This window comes from Saccopteryx leptura, chromosome 3 (genome assembly GCF_036850995.1).
Source record: "Saccopteryx leptura isolate mSacLep1 chromosome 3, mSacLep1_pri_phased_curated, whole genome shotgun sequence".
Classification (NCBI taxonomy): domain Eukaryota; kingdom Metazoa; phylum Chordata; class Mammalia; order Chiroptera; family Emballonuridae; genus Saccopteryx; species Saccopteryx leptura.
This window is the reverse complement of record NC_089505.1, coordinates 296,310,024-296,333,619: the sequence shown is the minus strand read 5'-3', so window position 1 is coordinate 296,333,619 and position 23,596 is coordinate 296,310,024. Positions and strand designations below refer to the sequence as shown.

Sequence of the window (23,596 nt, the reverse complement as noted above, 5' to 3'; positions counted from 1 at the left end):
ACCCAGAGATCCCACTTCTGGGAATATATCCTAAGAATCTTGAAACACTAATTTGAAAGAATATATACATCCCTATGTTCACTGCAGCATCATTTACAATAGCCAAGATCTAGAAACAGTCCAAGTGCCCATCAGTAAAGGAGTTAATAAAACATCTGTGGTACATTTACACAATGTAATACTATGTGTCCATAAAAAAGGAAATCTTACTTTTTATGACAGCAACCTAGAGATCATTATGGTAAGTGAAACATGCCAGTCAGAGAAAGACAAGCACCATATGATTTCACTCATATGTGGAATCTAATGAACAAAATAAACTAACAAGCAAAACAAAGACAGACTCATACATAGAGAGGAGGCTGACAGCTGTGGTGAAGGAGGGGGTGGAGGGATAGAACAAAAAAGAAAAAAAAACTACGGACACAGACAACAGTGCGGTGACTGTCAGAAGGGATGGGGAACAGAGGGAATAGGGGAGCTCACTGATGATGGATGAAGATATGATTTGGGGGTGGTGAATGCACAATATGGTATAGAGATGTGCTGTAGAATTGGCACCTGAAATCTGTATAATTATATTAACTAGTCTCCTGCTAATAAATTCAATTAAAAAATTAGGATGTTAAAAAAGAAGATACACCACTAAAATAGGTTAAGATAAATGTTTATCCTGTTGAACAGCTATAGGTTTATTATCCTGATGTTTCCCATCCTTCAAATAGTTAGTCTCCTAAATAGTCAAAAGACAATCTTAATCTACCAGCAAGTACGCCAAGAGTCTATGACTTCTGGAAATAGGAATTCCTAAATCTCATTAGAGCAGAAGGGGCGCTCGTCCCAGAGCACTGAGAGTGGACTGGCCTGGAAGCGCAGGGACCACACACACCTGAGCCTGCTCTCCAGCGCGTCTATGCGAAGTTGCTTCTCACTGAGCAGCTTCTTCAGTGACTCCACCTCTTTCTGTTTTTCAAGTAATTCTTTCTGAAAACGATAGTTTGTCTCCTCTAAAGTTTCACAGAAAGCCTTAAAACAAACAAGCAAAAATCATAGTCAGATAAAAGAATAAAATTAATTCCATATACAGTATCTTTCTCAAGATAGTTACAGAGGAGTCAAGGAACGTGAACAATCAAGATAACAAGTTTGCAACCTACATGCAAACACCCTTGTTTGTTTTCTGGTCTCTGGCATCCTGGCTTTTCGTCCCCACCCATTATCAGTGTATCTGAGGTGAACATGAGATGTGTCCCAGTGCAGAACAAAAAATTGCTAACAATCACTCTATGAGTTTCTATTCTCCTCAGTCTATTTCTGCCCAGTCCTTAACACCCTTTTGAAAAACTGAGGCTACTATTCCCTATGTATTAGTTAAGTAATAGTGGACAGAAATAGTAAATCCAAAAGAATCTACAAACTAATGTGAGATTTTACCAAGGAAGTGACATATTCAATAAACATACCAAAATCAATACTATAAGATATTAGAATATAATAAAAATAACTATTATGATACAAAAATATAAGAATGAATCCTATAGCTTTCCTTTGAAGTTTAAGGAAAAAAATTAAACCTTTATTAAAGGGCTTTAAAAAAAAGACCTAAGTAAGCAACATAGAAGGATTCATTACTATAAAGACAGTGGTCTTCAAAATTAATAAATTTATTATAATTCCAAACAAAATGCCAATAGGATTTTTCATAAAACTCGCAAGTTGATTCTAAAATCTATATGTAAGGGCATATAGCCAGCTTAAAGAAGAGTAAGGCAGGGAACTCTTACCATAGCAGATACAAAAATTATAAAGTTATAGTAATTGCCTGACCAGGGCATGGCACAGTGAATAGATCATCAGATTGGGATGCAGAGGACCTAGGTTCAAAACCCTGAGGTCACTGGCTTGAGTCCAAAGGTCGCTGGCTTGAAGTCCAAGGTTGCTGGCTTGAGCAAGGGGTCACTCGCTCTGCTGTAGCCCCTGGTCAAGGCACATATGAGAAAGCAATTGAACAACTAAGGAGATTAAGGAGCTGCAACAAAGAATTGATGCTTCTCATCTCTCCCTGTATGTCCCTATCTGTCCCTCTCTCTGTCTCTGTCACCAAAAAAAGCTATAGTAATGAACAAAGTATGAACTCAACAAACAGAGAATCTCAGTTACAAAAACAAAATGACACACACACACAAAAATAAATAAAAGAGAAATTCTGGATTTGAAAAGTGCAGTAATTGAAATGAGAAATTAACAAGAGGGGCTCAACAGCAGACCTGAGATGTCAGAAAAATAAATCACTGAGCTTGAAGATAGATCAATTCAGAAACTATACAACTTGAAGAACAGAGGAAAAAGTGATGAAGAAAAATGACTAGGACATCCAAAACATGTATGACAATAAATACAAGTATAAGGTCTACCGGAAAGTTCTGTCCATTTCTATCACAACAAGTTTCGACACATAAGCACGTTTATTTGGTGCATGTGTGCCTATTTTTATCACTTAATGTATACATACTGACGTAGCAAATTAACTAAAACAAAGTTGATTCACGTTAGTCTTATGTGTGAAGCGATAGTGTACCCATGGCTACTGATAAAGTTCATTTATGCCACTATATTGTATACGAATTTCAACAAGGAAGAAATGCTACAGAAGCATGTAGAAATTTATTGAAAGTGTTTGGTGAAGGTACAGTTTCTGATAGGACATGCAGAAGATGGTTAGAAAAATTCGAAACAGGTGATTTCGACCTTTCTGATAAGCCACGTTCTGGGCGACCATCTTTGATGGATGACGATGTTGTTAAGACCATGTTGGAGCAAGATCCTTTTCTGACAACATCGGAGATCGCAGAAAGGCTTAATTCAGCTCGGCAAACCATTTCGGACCATATTCAAAACATAGGATTGGTGTGGAAATATATCATTTAATAAAGTTTATTGATGGTAAGAAAAATTTGTATTTTGTTTTATTCCAAAAACAGACAGAACTTTCCGGTAGACCTTATATGTAAGTGTACAAACATATAGGTAATAGAAATCCTAGAAGGGTGGAAGAACAAAAATTATTTGAATAAATAATGGTCAACAACTTCCCAGGCCTGGTTCATCAAGCATTAATCTGCCAAATCCAGGAAGCTCAATTAGCCCAAGTATGATAAACACAAAGAGATCCATACCTCACTACATCATAATCAAACTGCTGAAAGTCAGAGCAAAAGCAACCTGGAAAGTAGCAAGGGCAAAACGACTCATCACGTACATGAGAACAACATGACTGATGGCTGACTCTGACCAAAAACAACGTAATCTGGAAGACAATGGAATGACACAAAATACTGAAAGAGAAAAACCTGTTAGCCAAACTACACTTCAAAATTTCTCAGTAAAACAAAGACTGAGAATTTACTGTCAGCAGACCTGCCTACAAGAGATACTACATGAAGATCCTGAAGCTGAAAGGATGTGATACCAGACGATAACCCAGGCCAGAGAGAAAACAGTAAATACAATATATGTACAAATATAGAAGATTGTATAAAATATTTTTCTCACTTCTCCTAAGTTCTTTAAAACAGTGGTCCCCAACCTTTTTTGGGCCATGGACCGATTTAATGTCAGAAAATATTTTCACGGACCGGCCTTTAGGGTGGGATGGATAAATGTATCACGTGACTGAGACAAGTGTCAAGAGTGAGTCTTAGACGGATGTAACAGAGGGAATCTGGTCATTTTAAAAAAATAAAACATCGTTCAGACTTAAATATAAATAAAATAAAAATAATGTAAGTTATTTATTCTTTCTCTGTGGACCTGTACCAAATGGCCCACGGACCGGGGGTTGGGGACCACTGCTTTAAAAGACAAACAATTGTACAAAGAAATAATTCCTATGCTATATGTTTATAACATATATAGATAAAAAACATGTAATAGCAGCAACACAGAGGGGAAAGGAAAAGAAGATACACTGGAGCCAAGCGTACAATTCATTGGAATTAAGTTTTATTCAGAAGTAGACTGTGTTACGATGCACACTAATACCTCAAGCAAACACTAAAATTTTAAACTAGAAAAATTTCCACAGAGGAACCAAAATGGCACACTTATTTATTTCACACAATATTAGGCAGTTAAGACCCAAGCAGATAAGACAGATAGAAAGCAAACTGCAAAATGGCAGATGTAAAAGGCAGATATGTCAGACTGAATAACAGACCAACACTGAGCGGAACTAGGTAGTAGCACAATTAAATATCTACAGGAACTTAACTAACAGACAATAGATAGACTTTAGACTGAAAGGCACAAACAGACCGAAAGGACGGGAAAAGATACAGCACTTAAACAGGGGTCAGGAGAGAGCAGTGAACAGGACTGTGTGGTGCTGACACGAGATCAATGGAGAACCTTAAAAGTCCAGAAGCAAACCCTTCTTTTTATGTTCATTTGACTTTTGGTAAAGGTATCAACACAAATCAATAAAGGGTAGTAGCACAATTAAATATCTACAGGAACTTAACTATTACCTCATATCTTACAAAAAAATTAGCTTGGGATGGGTCAGAGACCTAAATGTAGGAGCTTAAGTTATAACACTTCTGGGAAAAAAAGTAGAAAAAAAATCTTTGTGACCCTGTATTAGACAATGAGTTCTTAAGATACAACATTTAAAGGATAAGCCATAAAGTGATAAATTGAACTGCATTAAAATTTTAAAAATTAGCACTTCAAAAGACTATTAAGATGATGAAAGGACACATAAAGACTGAGAGAAAATATTTGTAAATCATGTACCTGATAAAGAACTTGTATCCAAAATAAAGAACTCTTTAAACTCAATGAAACAAACAGTCCAATTTAAAAAAAAGGGCAAAAAGCTTAAAAAGACAAAGAAAACATGAATGGCTAGAAAGCCCATGAAAAAGAGATCAACATAAAAAATCATTAAGGAAATGCAAATTAAAACTATAATGAAATACCACTACTCACCGACGGGAATGGCTCTAATCCAGAAGACAGAAAATATATTACATCAGTGCTCTAGGTTAGTGATTTTCAACCTTTTTACACTTGGGGACTGGTGAAAATATAATTATTTCAGGGATTGCTAAGGCAAAAAATCACCGAGCATAAGCGAATTCAACTAAGATCACTGAGTCTATAATCTTCATACGTCAGGATGTTTAACTTTCTCACAGACCAGCATGAAATTTCTGGCAGACCAGTCCCTGGACCAGTGGTTGAAAAACGCTGCTCTCAGTCATGCTCTGCAGCCTTATTATCTTCCACCACTCTCTGCATATACTGGGTGGAGGCCCAATGAAGGACAATAGGGAGTGGTAGGGATTGAAGAATGTTTGCTCTGGCCCTGGCTACCTGGCTCAGTGGATAGTGTTGGCCCAGTGTTTGGACGTCCTAGGTTTGATTCCTGGTCAGGGCACACAGCAGAAACAACCATTTGCTTCTCTCCCCCTCCATCTCCCTCTTCCCCTCATGCAGCCAGAGGCTTGATGGTTCCAGCGTTGGCCCCAGGCACTGAGGATAGCTCGTTGGTCCGATGGTCAGCCTCAGACACTAAAAATAGCTCGGCTGATTCGAGCATTGGGCCCAGACAGGGGTTGCCAAGTGGATCCCAGTTGGGGCACAAGTGGGAGTTTGTCTCACTATCTCCCCTCCTCTCATTTAGAAAAAAAAAAAGAATGCTTGATCTGTTGAAAAGGGCAAACTTAGCTCTCATCTTGAGACACTTGTGGCCTGGGAAGGGAGACTCAGTGACACCAGCTCTACCAATCTTTTAAGAGGAACTGGGATGTAAATTTTAAATGTAAGATCACCATAATTTTTCAAGCCTAGAAAAACAGAAAAAATATTTGTTGGGAAACTGGAACTATCATCATTAATGGGAATGTAAAATGATAGTCATTTTAGAAAGGTTTATAAGTTTGTTTAAAAAGTTAACATGATTTGCCATATAACCTAATATTTCACTCCCAGAGGTCAACCCAAGAGAAATGAAGACACAGGTCCACACAAAGCCCTCTAAAAGACTGTTCCTAACAGCACGTTTACAAGAGCACAAAACTGGAAGCAAGCTACCGTCCCTCACTGGTAATGGGGTGCAGAAAATGTGGCCTATGTGTACGATGACAACCATTCAGTAACAAGGAGTAATAAAATACTGACCGGTAGCTGTCGGGTGAGGAGTGTGGACCGACTACAAAATAGCTGTAGGATTTTTATCAAGGTGATGGGAATTTCTAACACTCGATTATGGCACAGCTCTATAAATTTAGTAAAATTATTGAACTGTACATTTATAATGGAATAGCAAATAGCAAATTTCATGAAGATTTTACTTCAATAAAGCTGTTTTGTTTTTTACACTATAGTATTCATTCTAACTCAGTTTAATTGAAAACATTACAAACCTAAATCTGTTCCATTTAAAGATCATTAAACATTTGGGAAAATAAAACTTACAAAGAATCCTAGCTAAGCTATTATTATCAAATCTGTTTTGATAATCTAGCCAACTGCTTCACGAAACAGGCCACTTTAACACGTCAATTAGTGTAATCTGAGCAGCATCAGGCTCGAGCTGAACTGATGACAAGACAGTAACTTCCACCTCTGAAAGTAAGTCTTCAACTTGATTATAACTGTAGGGTCTTTTAAATGTAGGAAAATAAATTCGCAAATAATTTTTTTTAAACAGTACAAATAAAGAGAACAAAATGCAGGATTTAATTTTAGTTTAACTGACTACATGACATCTATGAATTTTTACTTTTCACTGAACTAGGTAATGTATTTCACTGAAAGAAACCTTTAACTCAAACGTTAAAAACTTTCTGTACAAAACAACCACAGTCTGCAATTATTATATTTTGCTATGCACTATTTTGTTCAAGGAACAACGCAGTTATTGTACTGAATTATTTGTCCCCCTTTCCATCTGACATATAATACAGCACTCACCCTGCTTTCTTCCAGGCTATCAAATGGACCTGGTGGATCGTCCAGACAAAGAAATTCTCTCACTGCCAGGCTTTTCAAAGGAAAAAAAAATTAGCTGTGGTACAAGTAAGTTTACAAGAGATTGCAAAAAGCAAAAGTTACCTTGAAGCTATACAGTGTTTTAGGCAAGTTGGCTGCTGATCTGGCAAAATAAGTTGATTTATGTGGATTCATACAAGTTACCAAATAGAAACATAAAATACATAGAAGACACAAAGATTTTAAATTATTTTCTTAAGATCCTATAAACATTAGAGATGGAAAATTTGTATTACATAAAAACTACAAGACATACAATAATTCAGAATAATGGTACAGAGACCAATCTAAATGGCAAACAGACACTTTATGTTTCAGTGTTAAACTAGTCTAAAAATGTCCTTATCACGAAGAAATACTACTTCTAACTTCTACTTCATTTGTTTCTTCTTTAAGAGATGCAGCCAAAGTAACTGAAGAGTATTTACTCTGAAAAAATTTAAAGATTTTTCTTGCCAACTTTTTTATTATATTAATTTACTTAAATATTTTCCCTGGAGAGATCAAGGGAAAACTCTTGACTATCCCATTCCTGAATTACCATAGATTTTGAAGTAATGATATTGTTATGGTTATTACTTGCAATTATCAGAAATAGGTTAGTAGAAAATTAAACTCCCTTTTTACAAAAATACTCCACTCTCTAAAAGCAATTTTGGACAGAAACAACTCTATGTGCATGTTAAAACATAAATGTGGATATTTAATTTGTTAAGGTGTAAGAGGACAGAAATATAACTTCTTAATGTACTACATACATAAAGGAGATGTCAATCTAAGATGAAAAGGGAATGGGGACTTAGGGTTCAGACTGGGCCTGATCGGTTGATGACAATAGGGGATGGTCATGCAGAGAAAAATGGGATTCCCAATGAAATCTTCCCAAAGAAAAACAATATGAGTTAATATAGAGCAGTGGAGTCAGGAAAGCAATCCAGATCCCAGAGGAGCAACTTTCTGGACTATAAAATCTTAACAAAAGGAGTATAAAGGACACATATTCCCAGAACCAGAAAAACCTGTGCTCATATTCATGGAGCAAATAGAGATGGGAGGGATCTAAATGGTGTTCATAACCATAGACTAATAGAGAAGGTAGGATCTAAATGGTGTTCATAACCATAGACTAATAGAGATGGGATGGATCTAAATGGTGTTCATAATCATAGACGATGGGAGGGATCTAAATGGTGTTCATAACCAGACTAATAGAGATGGGATGGATCTAAATGGTGTTCATAACCACAGACTAATAGAGAAGGGATGGATCTAAATGGTGTTCATAACCATAGACTAATAGAGATGGGATGGATCTAAATGGTGTTCATAACCACAGACTAATAGAGATGGGATGGATCTAAATGGTGTTCATAACCATAGACTAATAGAGATGGGATGGATCTAAATGGTGTTCATAACCACAGACTAATAGAGATGAGATGGATCTAAATGGTGTTCATAATCATAGACTAATAGAGATGGGAGGGATCTAAATGGTGTTCATAATCATAGACTAATAGAGATGAGATGGATCTATTCAATAAATGGTGTTCAAACCACAGACTAATAGAGATGGGATGGATCTAAATGGTGTTCATAATCATAGACTAATAGAGATGAGATGGATCTAAATGGTGTTCATAATCATAGACTAATAGAGATGGGAGGGATCTAAATGTGTTCATAATTATAGACTAATAGAGATGGGAGGGATCTAAATGGTGTTCATAAACATAGACTAATAGAGATGGGATGGATCTATTCAATAAATGGTGTTCATAACCACAGACTAATAGAGATGGGATGGATCTAAATGGTGTTCATAACCATAGACTAATAGAGATGAGATGGATCTAAATGGTGTTCATAACCACGGACTAATAGAGATGAGATGGATCTAAATGGTGTTCATAACCACAGACTAATAGAGATGGGATGGATCTAAATGGTGTTCATAACCACAGACTAATAGAGATGAGATGGATCTAAATGGTGTTCATAACCACAGACTAATAGAGATGGGATGGATCTAAATGGTGTTCATAATCATAGACTAATAGAGATGGGAGGGATCTAAATGGTGTTCATAAACATAGACTAATAGAGATGAGATGGATCTATTCAATAAATAATGTTCATAACCACAGACTAATAGAGATGGGATGGATCTAAATGGTGTTCATAATCATAGACTAATAGAGATGAGATGGATCTAAATGGTGTTCATAATCATAGACTAATAGAGATGGGAGGGATCTAAATGTGTTCATAATTATAGACTAATAGAGATGAGATGGATCTAAATAGTGTTCATAACCACAGACTAATAGAGATGGGATGGATCTATTCAATATATGGTGTTCATAACCACGGACTAATAGAGATGAGATGGATCTAAATGGTGTTCATAACCACGGACTAATAGAGATGGGATGGATCTAAATGGTGTTCATAACCACGGACTAATAGAGATGAGATGGATCTAAATGGTGTTCATAACCACAGACTAATAGAGATGGGATGGATCTAAATGGTGTTCATAAACATAGACTAATAGAGATGGGATGGATCTAAATGGTGTTCATAACCATAGACTAATAGAGATGAGATGGATCTAAATAGTGTTCATAACCACAGACTAATAGAGATGGGATGGATCTAAATGGTGTTCATAATCATAGACTAATAGAGATGGGATGGATCTAAATGGTGTTCATAACCATAGACTAATAGAGATGGGATGGATCTAAATGGTGTTCATAACCACAGACTAATAGAGATGGGATGGATCTAAATGGTGTTCATAACCATAGACTAATAGAGATGAGATGGATCTAAATGGTGTTCATAACCACGGACTAATAGAGATGAGATGGATCTAAATGGTGTTCATAACCACAGACTAATAGAGATGGGATGGATCTAAATGGTGTTCATAACCATAGACTAATAGAGATGGGATGGATCTAAATGGTGTTCATAACCACAGACTAATAGCGATGGGATGGATCTAAATGGTGTTCATAACCACGGACTAATAGAGATGAGATGGATCTAAATGGTGTTCATAACCACAGACTAATAGAGATGAGATGGATCTAAATGGTGTTCATAACCAGACTAATAGAGATGAGATGGATCTAAATGGTGTTCATAACCAGACTATAGAGATGAGATGGATCTAAATGGTGTTCATAACCAGACTAATAGAGATGAGATGGATCTAAATGGTGTTCATAACCACGGACTAATAGAGATGAGATGGATCTAAATAGTGTTCATAACCAGACTAATAGAGATGAGATGGATCTAAATGGTGTTCATAACCACGGACTAATAGAGATGAGATGGATCTAAATAGTGTTCATAACCACAGACTAATAGAGATGAGATGGATCTAAATGGTGTTCATAACCACGGACTAATAGAGATGAGATGGATCTAAATAGTGTACATAACCACGGACTAATAGAGATGGGATGGATCTAAATGGTGTTCATAACCATGGACTAATAGAGATGAGATGGACCTAAATGGTGTTCATAACCATGGACTAATAGAGATGGGAGGGATCTAAATATGGTTGCTGGAACCATCCACAGCATGCTTTCTTATCCCTTTAACATGTTTAGTAAAAGGATACCCCAATACCTCCATAAATAGGGAATATTCCATCCTATATTTGAACAACTGAAAGTTAGAAAATTATTTCCTTCATTGAGGTGGAACTTTTCTCCCAGCAGCTTCTATTCATGAGTCTTAGTTCTGCTTTTTGGGACCATTCAAAATAGATAAATCTAAGTCCTTCTGAATATGATAACCCTAAACAATGTCAACAATGGTATATTTCCTTTAACCTCAAGTCTTCTAAGAAGCAATAATAATACACTATCATTTTCTTTCTCTCTTTACCTTTTCAGGTCTCAAAATTAATTGAGTACTTAAAGCCCATAGGGTCTCTGCATTCTTAAAGCCAACATTTCCCCCAGCTTTTCTGAGGGATAATTGACAATTACAAATTGTACAACTGGATTTGAAATATGCATACACTGTGAAACATGAACTGCAATCAAGCTAATTAACATATCCATCATCTCACAATTTCTAACATTTTCAAAGTATGTTGCATATACAAGGCAACATATCCTATTTAATTTTCATAACAATCATGTAAAGTGATGTCACCATTTTACAAATGACAACAAAGTCCAGAGGGATGAAATGACTCCCTCAAAGTCATACAATGCACGTGGCAAAGGCAGTTTTTAAATGTCTTGAGAGTAAGCATGTGCCTTCTTCTACCCTTAAATTCTTCCCTCTTCTATTTGGTTCCTTTGGACTCTTCCCTTGCCAGTCACATCCCTCTTACATTAACCTGTTTCCCTCTTTAATCAAGGCTTCTTGAATGACGCAGGTGGTCTGACAGCACAGACAATAGGACCACCATACACACTCTTTTGATTTAGATATTATATGATACTTCCCACCCACTCATTGTTTATATTGGAAAACTATCTGTTAAGCAAAAATGAGCTATGGGAAATAAATTGAGATTGAGAAGTCAAAAGTTTGGATGAAACCCTTTTAAGATTGACAAGGAAAGTCCTAAGGAGCGCAGGGAAGGCCTTAATATTTTCAGTGTATGGCGACCCAGTGTGAGACACTCAGCCTGTGATGACCCAGTGAGACATCACTTTCTGAGGGCTGGTACCAGATGCTCTCATCCTTTAGTAGCATCTTTATGCTCACAGATTACTCTAATTACTGGAGTGCTGCTGCTGGAAAGAAACAGTGGGTAAGGGAATTCATGTCTCTTTTTATACCTTTGGTTTACAGGAGAAATACAACCTGAGTCCAACAATGACCCCAGACTTGGGTGCTGATGGTGCAATGAAGAAAAGGGGACAGATCTGAGTGGAATTTAAAAGGTAAAGAAAGGGACAGGGGTTCTGAGTAGATAATGCTGCTGAAAATTGGGGCAAATGTAGAGAGTGAGCTTTTAAGTTTGTTTTAGGTTTCAGGTCACTATGAGATAACAGAAGATGTCAAGGAGGCAACTGCCTGTATGAATGTGGGGTTGAGAGAAGGGGTCAGGCTGGTAGTTCCACAGAGGAAGATGAGCATGGGTCAGAGGTGTCAAGCAGCTATCAAGCCAAGGAGGTGCACATTAAGAAGCAAGATGAATCTGCACAGTATGTGTGTAATGTACAACACAGGCCAGGCCCTGACTTAAGCGGTATACAGAAAAACACTAGGGAAAAAGGGTAAAAGAAACGAGATGGTGGTTTTCTCGTTTTCCATCCTATGTAAAAAACTACTAAAGACAGTTACAGACATAGGTTCCTGCACATGCTATTGCTGCCTTGCAAATAAATGTCCTCTACTAATGTAATTTCCAAAATTAGATATCTAGCTGACATTAAATTATAAAGCAATTTTCTTGTGAACATATGTAAAAGCAAAACCATATAGATCCTCTCTCCCTTCTAATGGTTTTTGGTATTTTCATTTTACCTTCTATATGAATTAATCCAATTTCACAATATTCATATTTTGCATTATTTTGAAAAATTATAGAAAATATTATTCTCAAAATTATATAGTGTCATATTAACCAAAAATCTGGTATGAGGACCACTTTGTTTAAATAATTGCTAAAATACTAAAAACTGAAATCAAACTAACTGTTGAGTGGTTTGAATAAATGGTACACTGATTTTTTTTAACTTTGCTGAGGTTTAAAATGTGTTAATACAAATCAAATACCAAATAAAGTTCTTACTGAAAAAAAGCAAGAAAATTCCACAAAGTGTTTGTTAGAGAACAAGTAATTATACTTGTTTTACAGTTTTTGTTCACCTTGAATAACTATGGTCTCAGATTTATTCTTTGGTTTCAACTAGTTGCTGAAATGCATTTACAACCTCTTATTTCAATTTATTACATACCAGTGAGCAATGTCCTTGTGAGCTATTAAATTTTGAAGAAATGCTTGTAATCCTAATTGTCTATCTTCTAAAAAGTCGGTATTGTAATTATCTTTAAACCAGCGTTTTGGTGGAAGTGCTAATCGAAAGCCTGGAAACATCTCTTTTAACTGAAAAAGAAGAAAAAAGAATATACATGCTTCAACTCCATTATATCAGTTCCACAAAAATCTATCCCGTTGACTAGTACAATTGTTCATGAACAAGCTTAAAACAAAGAATTAAATCCAGCTAAGCTTTTTATTTTTTATACCTTGTTTTACTTCTTCTCCCAGTTTTATACACAAGAAGTGAAAGATGCTCCACCTCCTTGTCAACACTTACATTGTCTGTCTTTTTAATGTTAGCCATTCTAGTGGGTGCATAGCAGTATTTCACTATGGCTTAAATTTGCATGTTTCTGTTGACAAATGATATTAAATATCTTCTCATGTGGTTACTGGGATCTGCATTTCTTCTTTGGAGAATCATCTATACAAATCTTCTGAACCCTCACATTTTAGAAAAAAATTGGGTTATTTATGTTTTATTATTAAGTTATAAGAGTTCTTTATATATTATAAATGTCTTTTGTCAGATATATGTATAACAAATATTTCCTCCAAGACTGTGGCCTGACTCTTGAAGTCTCAACAGAACATATATTTAAAATTTTAATGTTATCTAATTCATCCATTTTTGTCTTTTATGGCTTATACTTTTTTAGATCCTACTTACTTCAAGGTGGCAAGGGTATTCTTCTATATTTTTTCCTGGACTTTTTATAGTTTTAACTTTTACATTTTGGTTTATGATCCATTTTGCATGTTCAGCTTAAATTTCACTTTCTTAGGGAGAAACATTTCCAACCTCATAGGCAGGCTTATTTGCCTCTTTATACACCCTGTTCAAGTGACTCTAACAACACAGTAACATAGAACAGCCAATCATTACGCATGGCCTATGGCAGTGAGGATGGCTCATCTCTATTCCCCAGAGTTGGGGACTCAGCTGGTCGATCTGAAGTGGGAGCTGAAGTTCACTCCCACATACGTGTGGAGGACGATGATGGTGGCCAGCTGCAATCATAGCTGGGGTGTCCACCAAAAACTAAACATGGAGTGCCCTGGACTTGCTCACAGCACAGAGTCTGGGTGTCAAGGGGGAGCAACCCAAAAGAAAGAGGATGGAGCTCTGCATTCTGTGTGACCTTGTCTAGTCAGGCAGCACTATCTCCTCCATCTCACTGGGTCCAAGTTCACCCGGGTTCAAGGGGGAGGGGAAACAGATTCAACCTCTTGACGGTCATTGGCAAGATTGGAAAAGCATATGGGACTGAAAATATTGCTGTGAACATTTTTAGAAAAGACAATCTACCACAAATTCTTAAATTCTTAATTTATTTTTAAATGACTCTTATCACAAGTCAACATTTACTTAATTTTGGACTCTCCCACTAGACCAGTGATTCTAAACCTTGGCTGCACACTGGACTTGCCTAGGGAAAATTTAAAGCTATTAATGTCATGTGCCACCCCTGACTGATTTGGATTTAATTAGCTGCGTGTGGCCTAGGCACTGTAATTTTAAGTAGCCTTCCAGGGAAGTCCTACGGATAGCTGAGGTTGAAACCATTCTCCCGTGCTGAGATGCTTCTACCCTACTCTAAGCTGAAGCCTGCAGCTCTGGCAGGCGCCTGGCTACTTTATAAGCCGTCAGTAACAGTCTAAGTTCTCTAAGTGGGTGAGTAAGATAAAATGTACATCGATATTTGTTTTTAAATGTAAAACTAAGTATCATAAGGTAAGAGAAAAGACTGACAAAAGGGTAAAATTCACAGGGCAAAATGTTAAGTAAAAATATAAAATACGTTTTATCTATATTTTCACAAATACATGAAGATAAAATAAACAAGACAAAAACTAGAAAGCAACTTGGACAAATGAAAACCCTAATTTGATTTCAAGATATACTAGATATTTTTTGCCTTGGAGTTTTGTTATTTAATGTGTTGCAGTGAAAATAATAAAAGCCATGAAGAGGAAATAAAAAATCTTTTTATTAATTTTGAGCATTAAAATTTAAATGTTCCACATACACATATCCACATGCATAATTAGATGTTTCTCCTTTTAAAACACTATCCTCAGAAGAGGATGTTGTCTCATAACTCCTCACAAAGTGTTCATAATATAGGTACTTCATAATGTAGATTATGGGAAATCAGTAACTTTATTTTGAACAAAGTACAATTTGGAAACTATACAGTAGCTTAAAATAATAAATGCTAGTTTTTATGTTTTATAACATTAAAACATTTATTTCTGCCAAAATGACATCATAATAGGCCCCTGATGCTTCTATAAACAAGCCTCCAAAAAAGATGACCCCATGACTTTTGTCCCTGGTGTTGCTTCTGTGATTTCGTTACCTTTAACAGCAAAAGGGATTTTGCAGATGCAATCAGGGTTACTATTGGCTGACCTTAAGACAGGGAGATTATCTGTGCGAAGTCTAACTTATCACAGGAGTATTTTAAAGGAAAGCTTCTTACTTTACTGGGGCTGGTGGCAGAAGTCAGGGATTTCAAGCATTGAACTTGATTCGCTGTTGCTGGCTTTGAAGATAGAGGGGCCCTGAGCAAGGCCTGGGGAGTGGGAATGAGCTAGGAACCACCTGTGCTGACACTCCGCAAGGACTCAGAGACCCCGTCTTACAAGCACAACAAAGTGAACTCTGTTAACAGCCTGAACAAGCCTGGAGACGGACCTCCCCAGAGCCTCCAGGTTAAGAGCACAGTGGGCCAATGGCTGAATACTGGCCAGGTCTGCCTCTCAGTAGCAAACCCGCTGAGCCCACCCGAGGCACACTGCTGCACACAGTGCATTTTCATTATACTGGTGTGAATAATTTTAAGTTTCCCACATTTTTATTTTTTGTTTTCAGAAAAAAGAAAGTTATGGGTAAAGATGGGACTTCAGGTTATTAAAATGAAACAAAACAGTGAATTTTCTTAGGAACTAGCAAAGGTTTGACATCGCTCAATTAACAAGAAAGAAAAAACACAAATATAACAGCAGAACAGTCAGGGAAAAATAATTCAAAATTGAAAAGTCGGTTAGATTTGGTCAAGTACTCACTTTATCATTTAGCCTCGAGAAGTCAGTGTATCTTCTGAACACCACCCAGCTTTCCTCCGGGTTTTTCTTTACTAGTATTTTATATACCTATGACAGGGGGAATTAAAGAAATATAAAAAATATTTAAAAATTCATATCAAATACTTAAAAAACTTGACAATCTAGATCAGTGGTAGTCAATCTGGTCCCTACTGCCCACTAGTGGGCGTTCCAGCTTTCATGGTAGGCGGTAGAGGAGCAATCCAAGTATAAATAAAAAGATAGATTTAACTATAGTAAATTGTTTTATAAAGATTTATTCTGCCAAACTTAGCAAATATTCGACATAAAGTACTTGGTAAGTAACTATTATTATATGCTTTAACTTGCTGTAACTGCTTTATATATTTTATAAAGTAAAGTTACTTCCCTACTTTATAAATCACCATTACTGTGGAACAGGTGGGCAGTTAGAAAATTTTACTAACAGAGATACAAAAGTGGGTGGTAGGTATAAAAAGGTTGACTACCCCTAATCTAGATCATAACAATTACTATGTTAAAAATCAGAACCATGAAATATACAAATAATAGAAATAGGCACCAAAAGCAAAATTTTTTCCTTAAGACACAAGACTATGACAAATTTGAGAGAAAATGTTTTTTTTGGTGCAACTAACAATAAATGAATTCATCAGTTTCCAAAATACAGTCGTCCCTCGCCATACTGCAATTCACCTTTCCTTTCCTAGTCTCACTGTATCGCAGATTTTTAAGTTGTATATTTCTAATTTTGTTATGGATTTTTTGCTATACCGTGGGATTTTGTGGTGGTATATAGATTTTTTATATATTTATTATTTTAATTATTTTTGCGGTAAAATAAGCAGAATAAGTGTGGGAAAAGTCAGTAACAGTGTGGGAAAGGTTTATAAGAGTGTGAGGAGGGTTTAAAAAGCCTTAAAATATATATAAATAACAAGATAAATCTAAAGTCTCTACTTTGTGGATTTTCACCTATTGTGGGGGGGTTCTGGAACCTAACTCCTGTGATAGATTAGGGACTGCTGTATATTTTATGCTGTATGTTGTAAAACTGATAGAAGAATCACTTATGCCTGAAAAAGCTATAAAAACTAGCCACTCTCGTTCTGTACAATCAATTTAATTTTTAAAAATACTATACGGCAAAGTTTTGAAATAAATTTAATGTTTCAATTTTCGAGGCTAAGATACAAGCTAAAAACTAGTCACATTAGATAAAAGTTTACATTTCTATAATTATGCACTATTATCTAGCACAGGGGTAGTCAACCTTTTTATACCTACTGCCCACTTTTGTATCTCTGTTAGTAGTAAAATTTTCTAACCACCCACCAGTTCCACAGTAATGGTGATTTATAAAATAGGGAAGTAACTTTACTTTATAAAATTTACAAAGCAGAGTTACAGCAAGTTAAAGCATATAATAATAATTACTTACCAAGTGCTTTATGTTGGATTTTCACTAAGTTTGGCAGAATAAATCTTTATACAACTTACTATAGTTAAATCTGTCTTTTTATTTATACTTTGGTTGCTCCACTACCACCCACCATGAAAGCTGGAACGCCCACTAGTGGGCGGTAGAGACCAGGTTGACTACCACTGATCTAGCCTATTGAATAGAAAAACTTGTTTGAAGCATGTCAATATTTTAAAAAGTTTATATAATAAGAAAAAACTAGATTCTATTTTTTCATCAGTATAATTTTAGAATTTATTATGAAGAAGTATATTTAATAGAATTTCAAAGAAACTGATAGTTTCCAGTATAGTGTTTTGGGCTAAGCTAAATACATGGCACTTATGAAGTACTTAGTAACATCTGCTGGATGAGTGAAACTCTTAAAAAAAGAGTAACTTGTCAGCTATGCAACTTTTCAACTTAGCCCCAGAGCTGCACACCAGCCACAGATGGCTCCTGAACACCAAATGGCTGTGTGCTGTGACTGCAAAGGGACTGCGGACCACCCTTACCACTTGATTGCTCTTCCTCCCAGACTCCTCTCTCAGCTTTTATGGGGGAGAATCACCAAAGGTTAACGATGAATCCTTTATTTTTGAAGTAAAACACAAGTAATTTATCTGTGTGACATATAAAAATGAGGAATAAGATCATCTGGATACCCTTCCAAGTGTCCATAAAGTCCTGATCTAAGATAATCATAAAGGGGATCAAAGGTAATAATGCCTGGCTCCTAACAGGAACTAAAAATACATTAAATTGATGAATAAATGAACAGACTAATCTCCTATCTGATGTTTACCTCTTCCTCTAGGATGTCTTAGAAGACTTTGTGTACCACTGACTCACATTTGCCTATGAACTTGGCATCTGCACGCACATCACCTCAATGAATATTCATTCCTTCTTAAGGAAAGTAGGTCAAAGCAAGGAAATGAACCACCAGGTTATTATAATTTTGAAAATCTCTCTTTAAAAGGTCAGCTTCATGCAGATTTCTCAACAATCATCACTTTTATGATAATTTAATTGTAAAGATAGTCTCTTCATAAATTTTTTTTTTTTTGTATTTTTCTGAAGTTGGAAACAGGGAGGCAGTCAGACAGACTCCCGCAAGCGCCTGACCGGGATCCACCCGGCATGCCCACCAGGGGGCGATGCTCTGCCCATCTGGGGCGTCGCTCTGTCACATCTAGAACCATTCTAGCACATGAGGCAGAGGCCATAGAGCCATCCTCAGTGCCCAAGGCCAACTTTGCTCCAATAGAGCCTTGGCTGCAACAGGGGAAGAGAGAGACAGAGAGGAAGGAGAGGGGGAGGGGTGGAGAAGTAGATGGAGATGGGCGCTTCTCCTGTGTGCCCTGGCCAGGAATCGAACCCGGGACTCCTGCACGCCAGGCTGACACTCTACCACTGAACCAACTGGCCAGGGCCCTCTTCATAAATTTTTTTTCAACTATTTTTTTTTTGGAGGTCCTTCCCTAGTGTTGTAAATCTGCAGCATGAAATAGCATAACCATATAAAATTTACTTCAAGAAAACACAAGAGAAAGAACAAATTATTTCAACTGATAAGTGAATTTAGCAGAGTCGCTGGATACATAAACATCCAAGTCCAATACGTAAACCAGCAAAGATGAAATAAAAAACAGAAAAAGATATTCAGAACATCAAACAGCATCCATACTGAGACATCAGTCTAACCAAAAGATGTAAGATCTCTGCCCTGAAAACTACAGGACATCATTATAAACAGCAAATGACTAATGCAAAGGACTAAGGTCACAGATTCAAACTCAGTATTGTCAAGTGTCAGTTCTCCCCAATCAGCCTGGAGTCAATACAATCCCAATGCAGAAGGTCAAGAGCAGTCCTGTGGAACAACAACAAAGCTGGAGTATGTAGGCTGCCAGATATCAAGACCTATCAAGAAGTTTTAATAATTAAGACTGTGGAATTGGTAAATGAAGAGGAAATGGAACAGAAAAACAGACCCATACGTGTATGGTCATCTGATTTATGTCATGGGCAACACAGTGCACATGCAGAGGCGAAAGAGTGGTCTTCTCAATAAAAACCTGATCACTTGATCTCATATAAAATCACTTGTCTGTTTCTTCACACCATAAAAAAAAATTAACTCCACATTGTTTACAGATCTAAATATGAAAGGTCCAACGATAAAGCTTTTAGAAGAAAACAAAAGGCATTTTTAGTGGGAGTAGACAGATTTTAAAAAGTGCTGACCATATAAGAACAAGTTAATAAATTGGAATATATTAAAATTAAGAACCTTTATCAAATTCATCATTACTGAAGTGATGATGTAAGAGATGATACTCAAGATACATGTCCCGAAAGGAGACTTATATCCAAAATGCACAGAAAACTACAAATTAAAAGTGGAAAATTTTCCCCAGAGAATAATATTAAACAGACTCTTCACAAAAGAGAATATCCAAATGGGATAAAATGTCTTCAATTTAGTCATTAAGAAATGCAAATTAAGACAATGTGACATATCACTCTACCTACTTGAATAACCAAATGAAAAGATGGAAAATGCCGTATTTTGGGAAGGTGTGGAGTACTATAACTGGAACTCTCACATTGTTCACAAGAGTACAAATCGGTACAACCACTCTGGCACATGGTTTGTATCTTCTAAAGCTGAGTATATGATCTGACAATTTTGTTCCTAGCCAGATATCAAATAGAAAGGCGTCTGTGTGTTTACTGAGTGACAAGTACTAAATGGTTCACAGCGGCAGTATATGTCAGAGCTCCAGAGTAGAAATTATCCAGGGGCTCTTCAATAGAATGGACAGAAATTCACGTAAAGGAATAGTAGCAGTAATAAGAATGAGCTACCTACAATTACATGCAAGGTCAAGGACAAGTCTCACAAACACAATGCTGAAGAAAAGAGACCACACCCAAAAGAGTACATACTCCATGTGTCTATTTATGTCAAGTACAAATACCTGTACAGGCAAAATCCCTGTAGGCTGTCAGGACAGCGGTACTGACTGAAGGAGAGCATCGTGGTGGGATGGATGCCAGTTTCATAGAATTGTCTGGTTTGTGACAGGTCAATCAGGTAAAACAAAAGCTTACTACAATGACAGAATTTAGAGTGTAAAAACCACTTGGATTTTATCCTTAAGAAATCACAAGTATATGCTAACATGAATACATTTGACACAAGGTAGACTTCAGGTAGGTCAGCCTTTCACCTTCCATGGGTGTGCAGCAGAAGTCAATACTCACAGTGAATTTAGCTCGCTCTTCCATCACCTCGTAGCCCAGAATGGTAGGTGTGGAAGGCCTGTCTTCCAAACTCTCTGCTTCAGGATTCTGTTCTTCACTTTCTCTTGGTCTAGTAGAATACTCAATGGAAGAGTGTGCATTTGTAAATTTAGTCCTAACCAGGGGGCTGCTACACACGGATGAGGTGCTATCCACTTGATTAGGTACACTTGTCTGTTTCAAGGTTCCCATATTTGAGTCTTCTACCTGGCCTTTGGAAGAGTTTGAGCTTGTTGAGACACTCCCAAAAGAAGAACTTCTTTGACTTCTGTTAGTTGTAAAGCTGGAGGCAGAGTTCCCTATGGGCATGGGAACGGGGACGTAAGGAGTTGCCATCCTTTTAGGGGCTTTGCCACAAACCTGCACGCTGCTGAGTCCACACACTTAGATAAGAACTAATGCACAATCCATTATTTTCTTCTTGGGAATTTGCTACCTAAAAATGAGAAGAACATACTGAAAGAATGGTCTTTAATTTGCAGCAGTATCCAGAAGAAAACACAATGCTCATACCCATTTCTTTTAATTTTCCGACACTCATTACTTTATTTGGAATAAAACACATCCCAAATCTATTCTTTTAATTGCAAAATATCCTCTCTAGGAATTCTCATTTGCAAGAAAAAGAGAGCAGAACTACTCCAAACCTTTTTTGTTGACACTCATGTTATCCATTTCCCTCACTCTGAGATACATTTTTTCTTTTTCTTTCTTTCTCTTTCTTTCTTTCTTTCTTTCTTTCTTTCTTTCTTTCTTTCTTTCTTTCTCTTTCTTTCTCTCTCTCTCAAGCATTAACTTGTAGTTGTGGCACTTTAAGTGTTCATTGATTGCTTTTCATACATGCCTTAACCAGGGGCCCCCAACTGAGTCAGTGATCCCTTGATCAAGTCAGTGACTACTGGGTCATGTCCATGATCCCATGCTCAAGCTGGTGAGCCTGCACTCAAGCCAGTGACCTTGGCGTTTCGAACCTGGGTCCTGGACGCTCTATCCACTGCGTCACCACCTGGTCAGGCTCTTTGTGATAGATTTCTGTAATGTTCATTTCAATCTTCCTGATGCTTTATTTTCTGCTTATAGTCCTGATAGTACTACATACAGTACAGGGAGGGAAGGAAAATTATTCACACCACCTTCTGATTTAATTAGTGAGACCAGAGGATCAACCAAAGGAATAACAGTGAACCAGAAGCTTACGGAATATGCTACAAATATCAACAGCTTTTAAACTAGCAGTTCATTAAGTCCAGGATCCATCACATTTGGTGGTGGTGGTGGTGGTGGTGGGAGAAGTGTCCAAATTAATAAAATAAACCCCAATGAACTTACCTCCAACAGGATGAAATAATTAAAAGTTTAAGTGTTCTTCCTAGTTTCCAGACAATCACTGATTGATTCTAGGCCATAAACTGAGGGTACTTAACAAACTCCTTACAACTCATACTCTGTAACTCCTGTTGTCAATAGGGCTAGTTTATCTTATCTCAGACTAATTTCATGATAGTACGAAGAAGAATACTTTCACCGCTGAGCGTTTAAACAATAAACTGAGAAAAGGTGGCAAGTACAGCCCCTTGGCAGGACCCAGCCGCAGCTACGCCCCAGCGCGCGTGAGAACTGTGGGAACCGGGCGGCTGGCACTCGCAAAGATGCTGAAATACGAGTTCTGACCCAGCACGTGGCTCTGGGCAGCCTGCCGCGTCCTGAAAGACTCACGACACTTGACTCACCACCGCCCCGCGGCCCCCCAGACATCTGTGACCGGGCGCCTGAAGTCGCCCTTCCCACGGCCCGCGGAACCGCTGCCGGAGGCCGCCCCTCGGCACCCCCCCAGAGAGGGACGCCCCCGGACGGACCGACACCCAGGCACACGAGCAGCGTCTGCGCCGTCGGCCCGGAAACCCTCGGGCGGGTTCAGGCCGAGCCTGAGCAGCACGCCGGCGACAGAGGTGGCAGCGAGAGAAGCGCGGGCACCCCGGGCCATCCCGAACCCGCACCGTCCTCGCTGAGCGGGCGGGACACCCCAGCTCCCGGGATCCCCGGACCCACGACGGTCGCTCGGCGCCCCGCGCGGTGGGCGGTGGGCTGTGGGGGCCCGAGGACTGGCGGCGCCCCTTCGCCCTCGAGCAGAGCCCGCCCGCCCCCCGCGGGGTGCAGGTGTCACCGCCAGCCACCCTGCCCTACCTGAGCCCACTCGGTGGTCTCGTCCGAGCACACTTCCAGTGACGGTTAAACTCGACTCTCCTTTCCCGCAACTCCTCCACCCACACGCCTGAGCGACCTCACGTGACCCGCCGCCCCAACAGCCGCGGCTCCGCGCCTCCGCCCGCCTCTGCGGGTGAGCGGACTCCGGGTCCCCGCGCGGCGGAGCGAGAGGCGGGGCGAGCGCGCTCCAGGAAGTGACGTCACACAGGGCACCGCCTCTGGAGGAGTTGATAGGAGTTAAGTCAGGGCTGTTTGGCAGCTGGTTTGAACCTAGTTTTGTGGTAAGAATTCTCCTTTTTCCGCCTCAGGTTTATCCGTATACATTTTTGAGAAACTCAGGCTACAGTACTTAGTTTGCCATCCAGGTGATGAGAAAGCGACAGTTCCTTGGAGGAACTAAGGCCAACGGAGGTAGGGCTCCTTTTTTTTTGCAT

General features: G+C 38.2%; 1 protein-coding gene across 2 annotated transcripts in view; it reads right to left on the bottom strand.

The window, feature by feature from the left end:
- SNX16 (sorting nexin 16) overlaps positions 1–23,346 on the bottom strand; it is a 29,115-nt gene extending 5,769 nt beyond the window's left edge. The window contains exons 1-6 of one of the 2 annotated variants that reach the window (XM_066378812.1): positions 23,142–23,346; positions 20,919–21,393; positions 16,163–16,249; positions 13,005–13,153; positions 6,979–7,048; positions 890–1,026 (exon numbers count right to left, since the gene is read on the bottom strand). In XM_066378812.1, coding sequence (XP_066234909.1) covers positions 890–1,026; positions 6,979–7,048; positions 13,005–13,153; positions 16,163–16,249; positions 20,919–21,293 — 818 coding nt within the window. In that variant the 5' untranslated portion in view covers positions 21,294–21,393; positions 23,142–23,346. The remainder of the gene's footprint in view (positions 1–889; positions 1,027–6,978; positions 7,049–13,004; positions 13,154–16,162; positions 16,250–20,918; positions 21,394–23,141) is intronic. The other variant, XM_066378811.1, reaches the window with a different exon arrangement.
- Between the last annotated feature and the right edge of the window lie 250 nt (positions 23,347–23,596).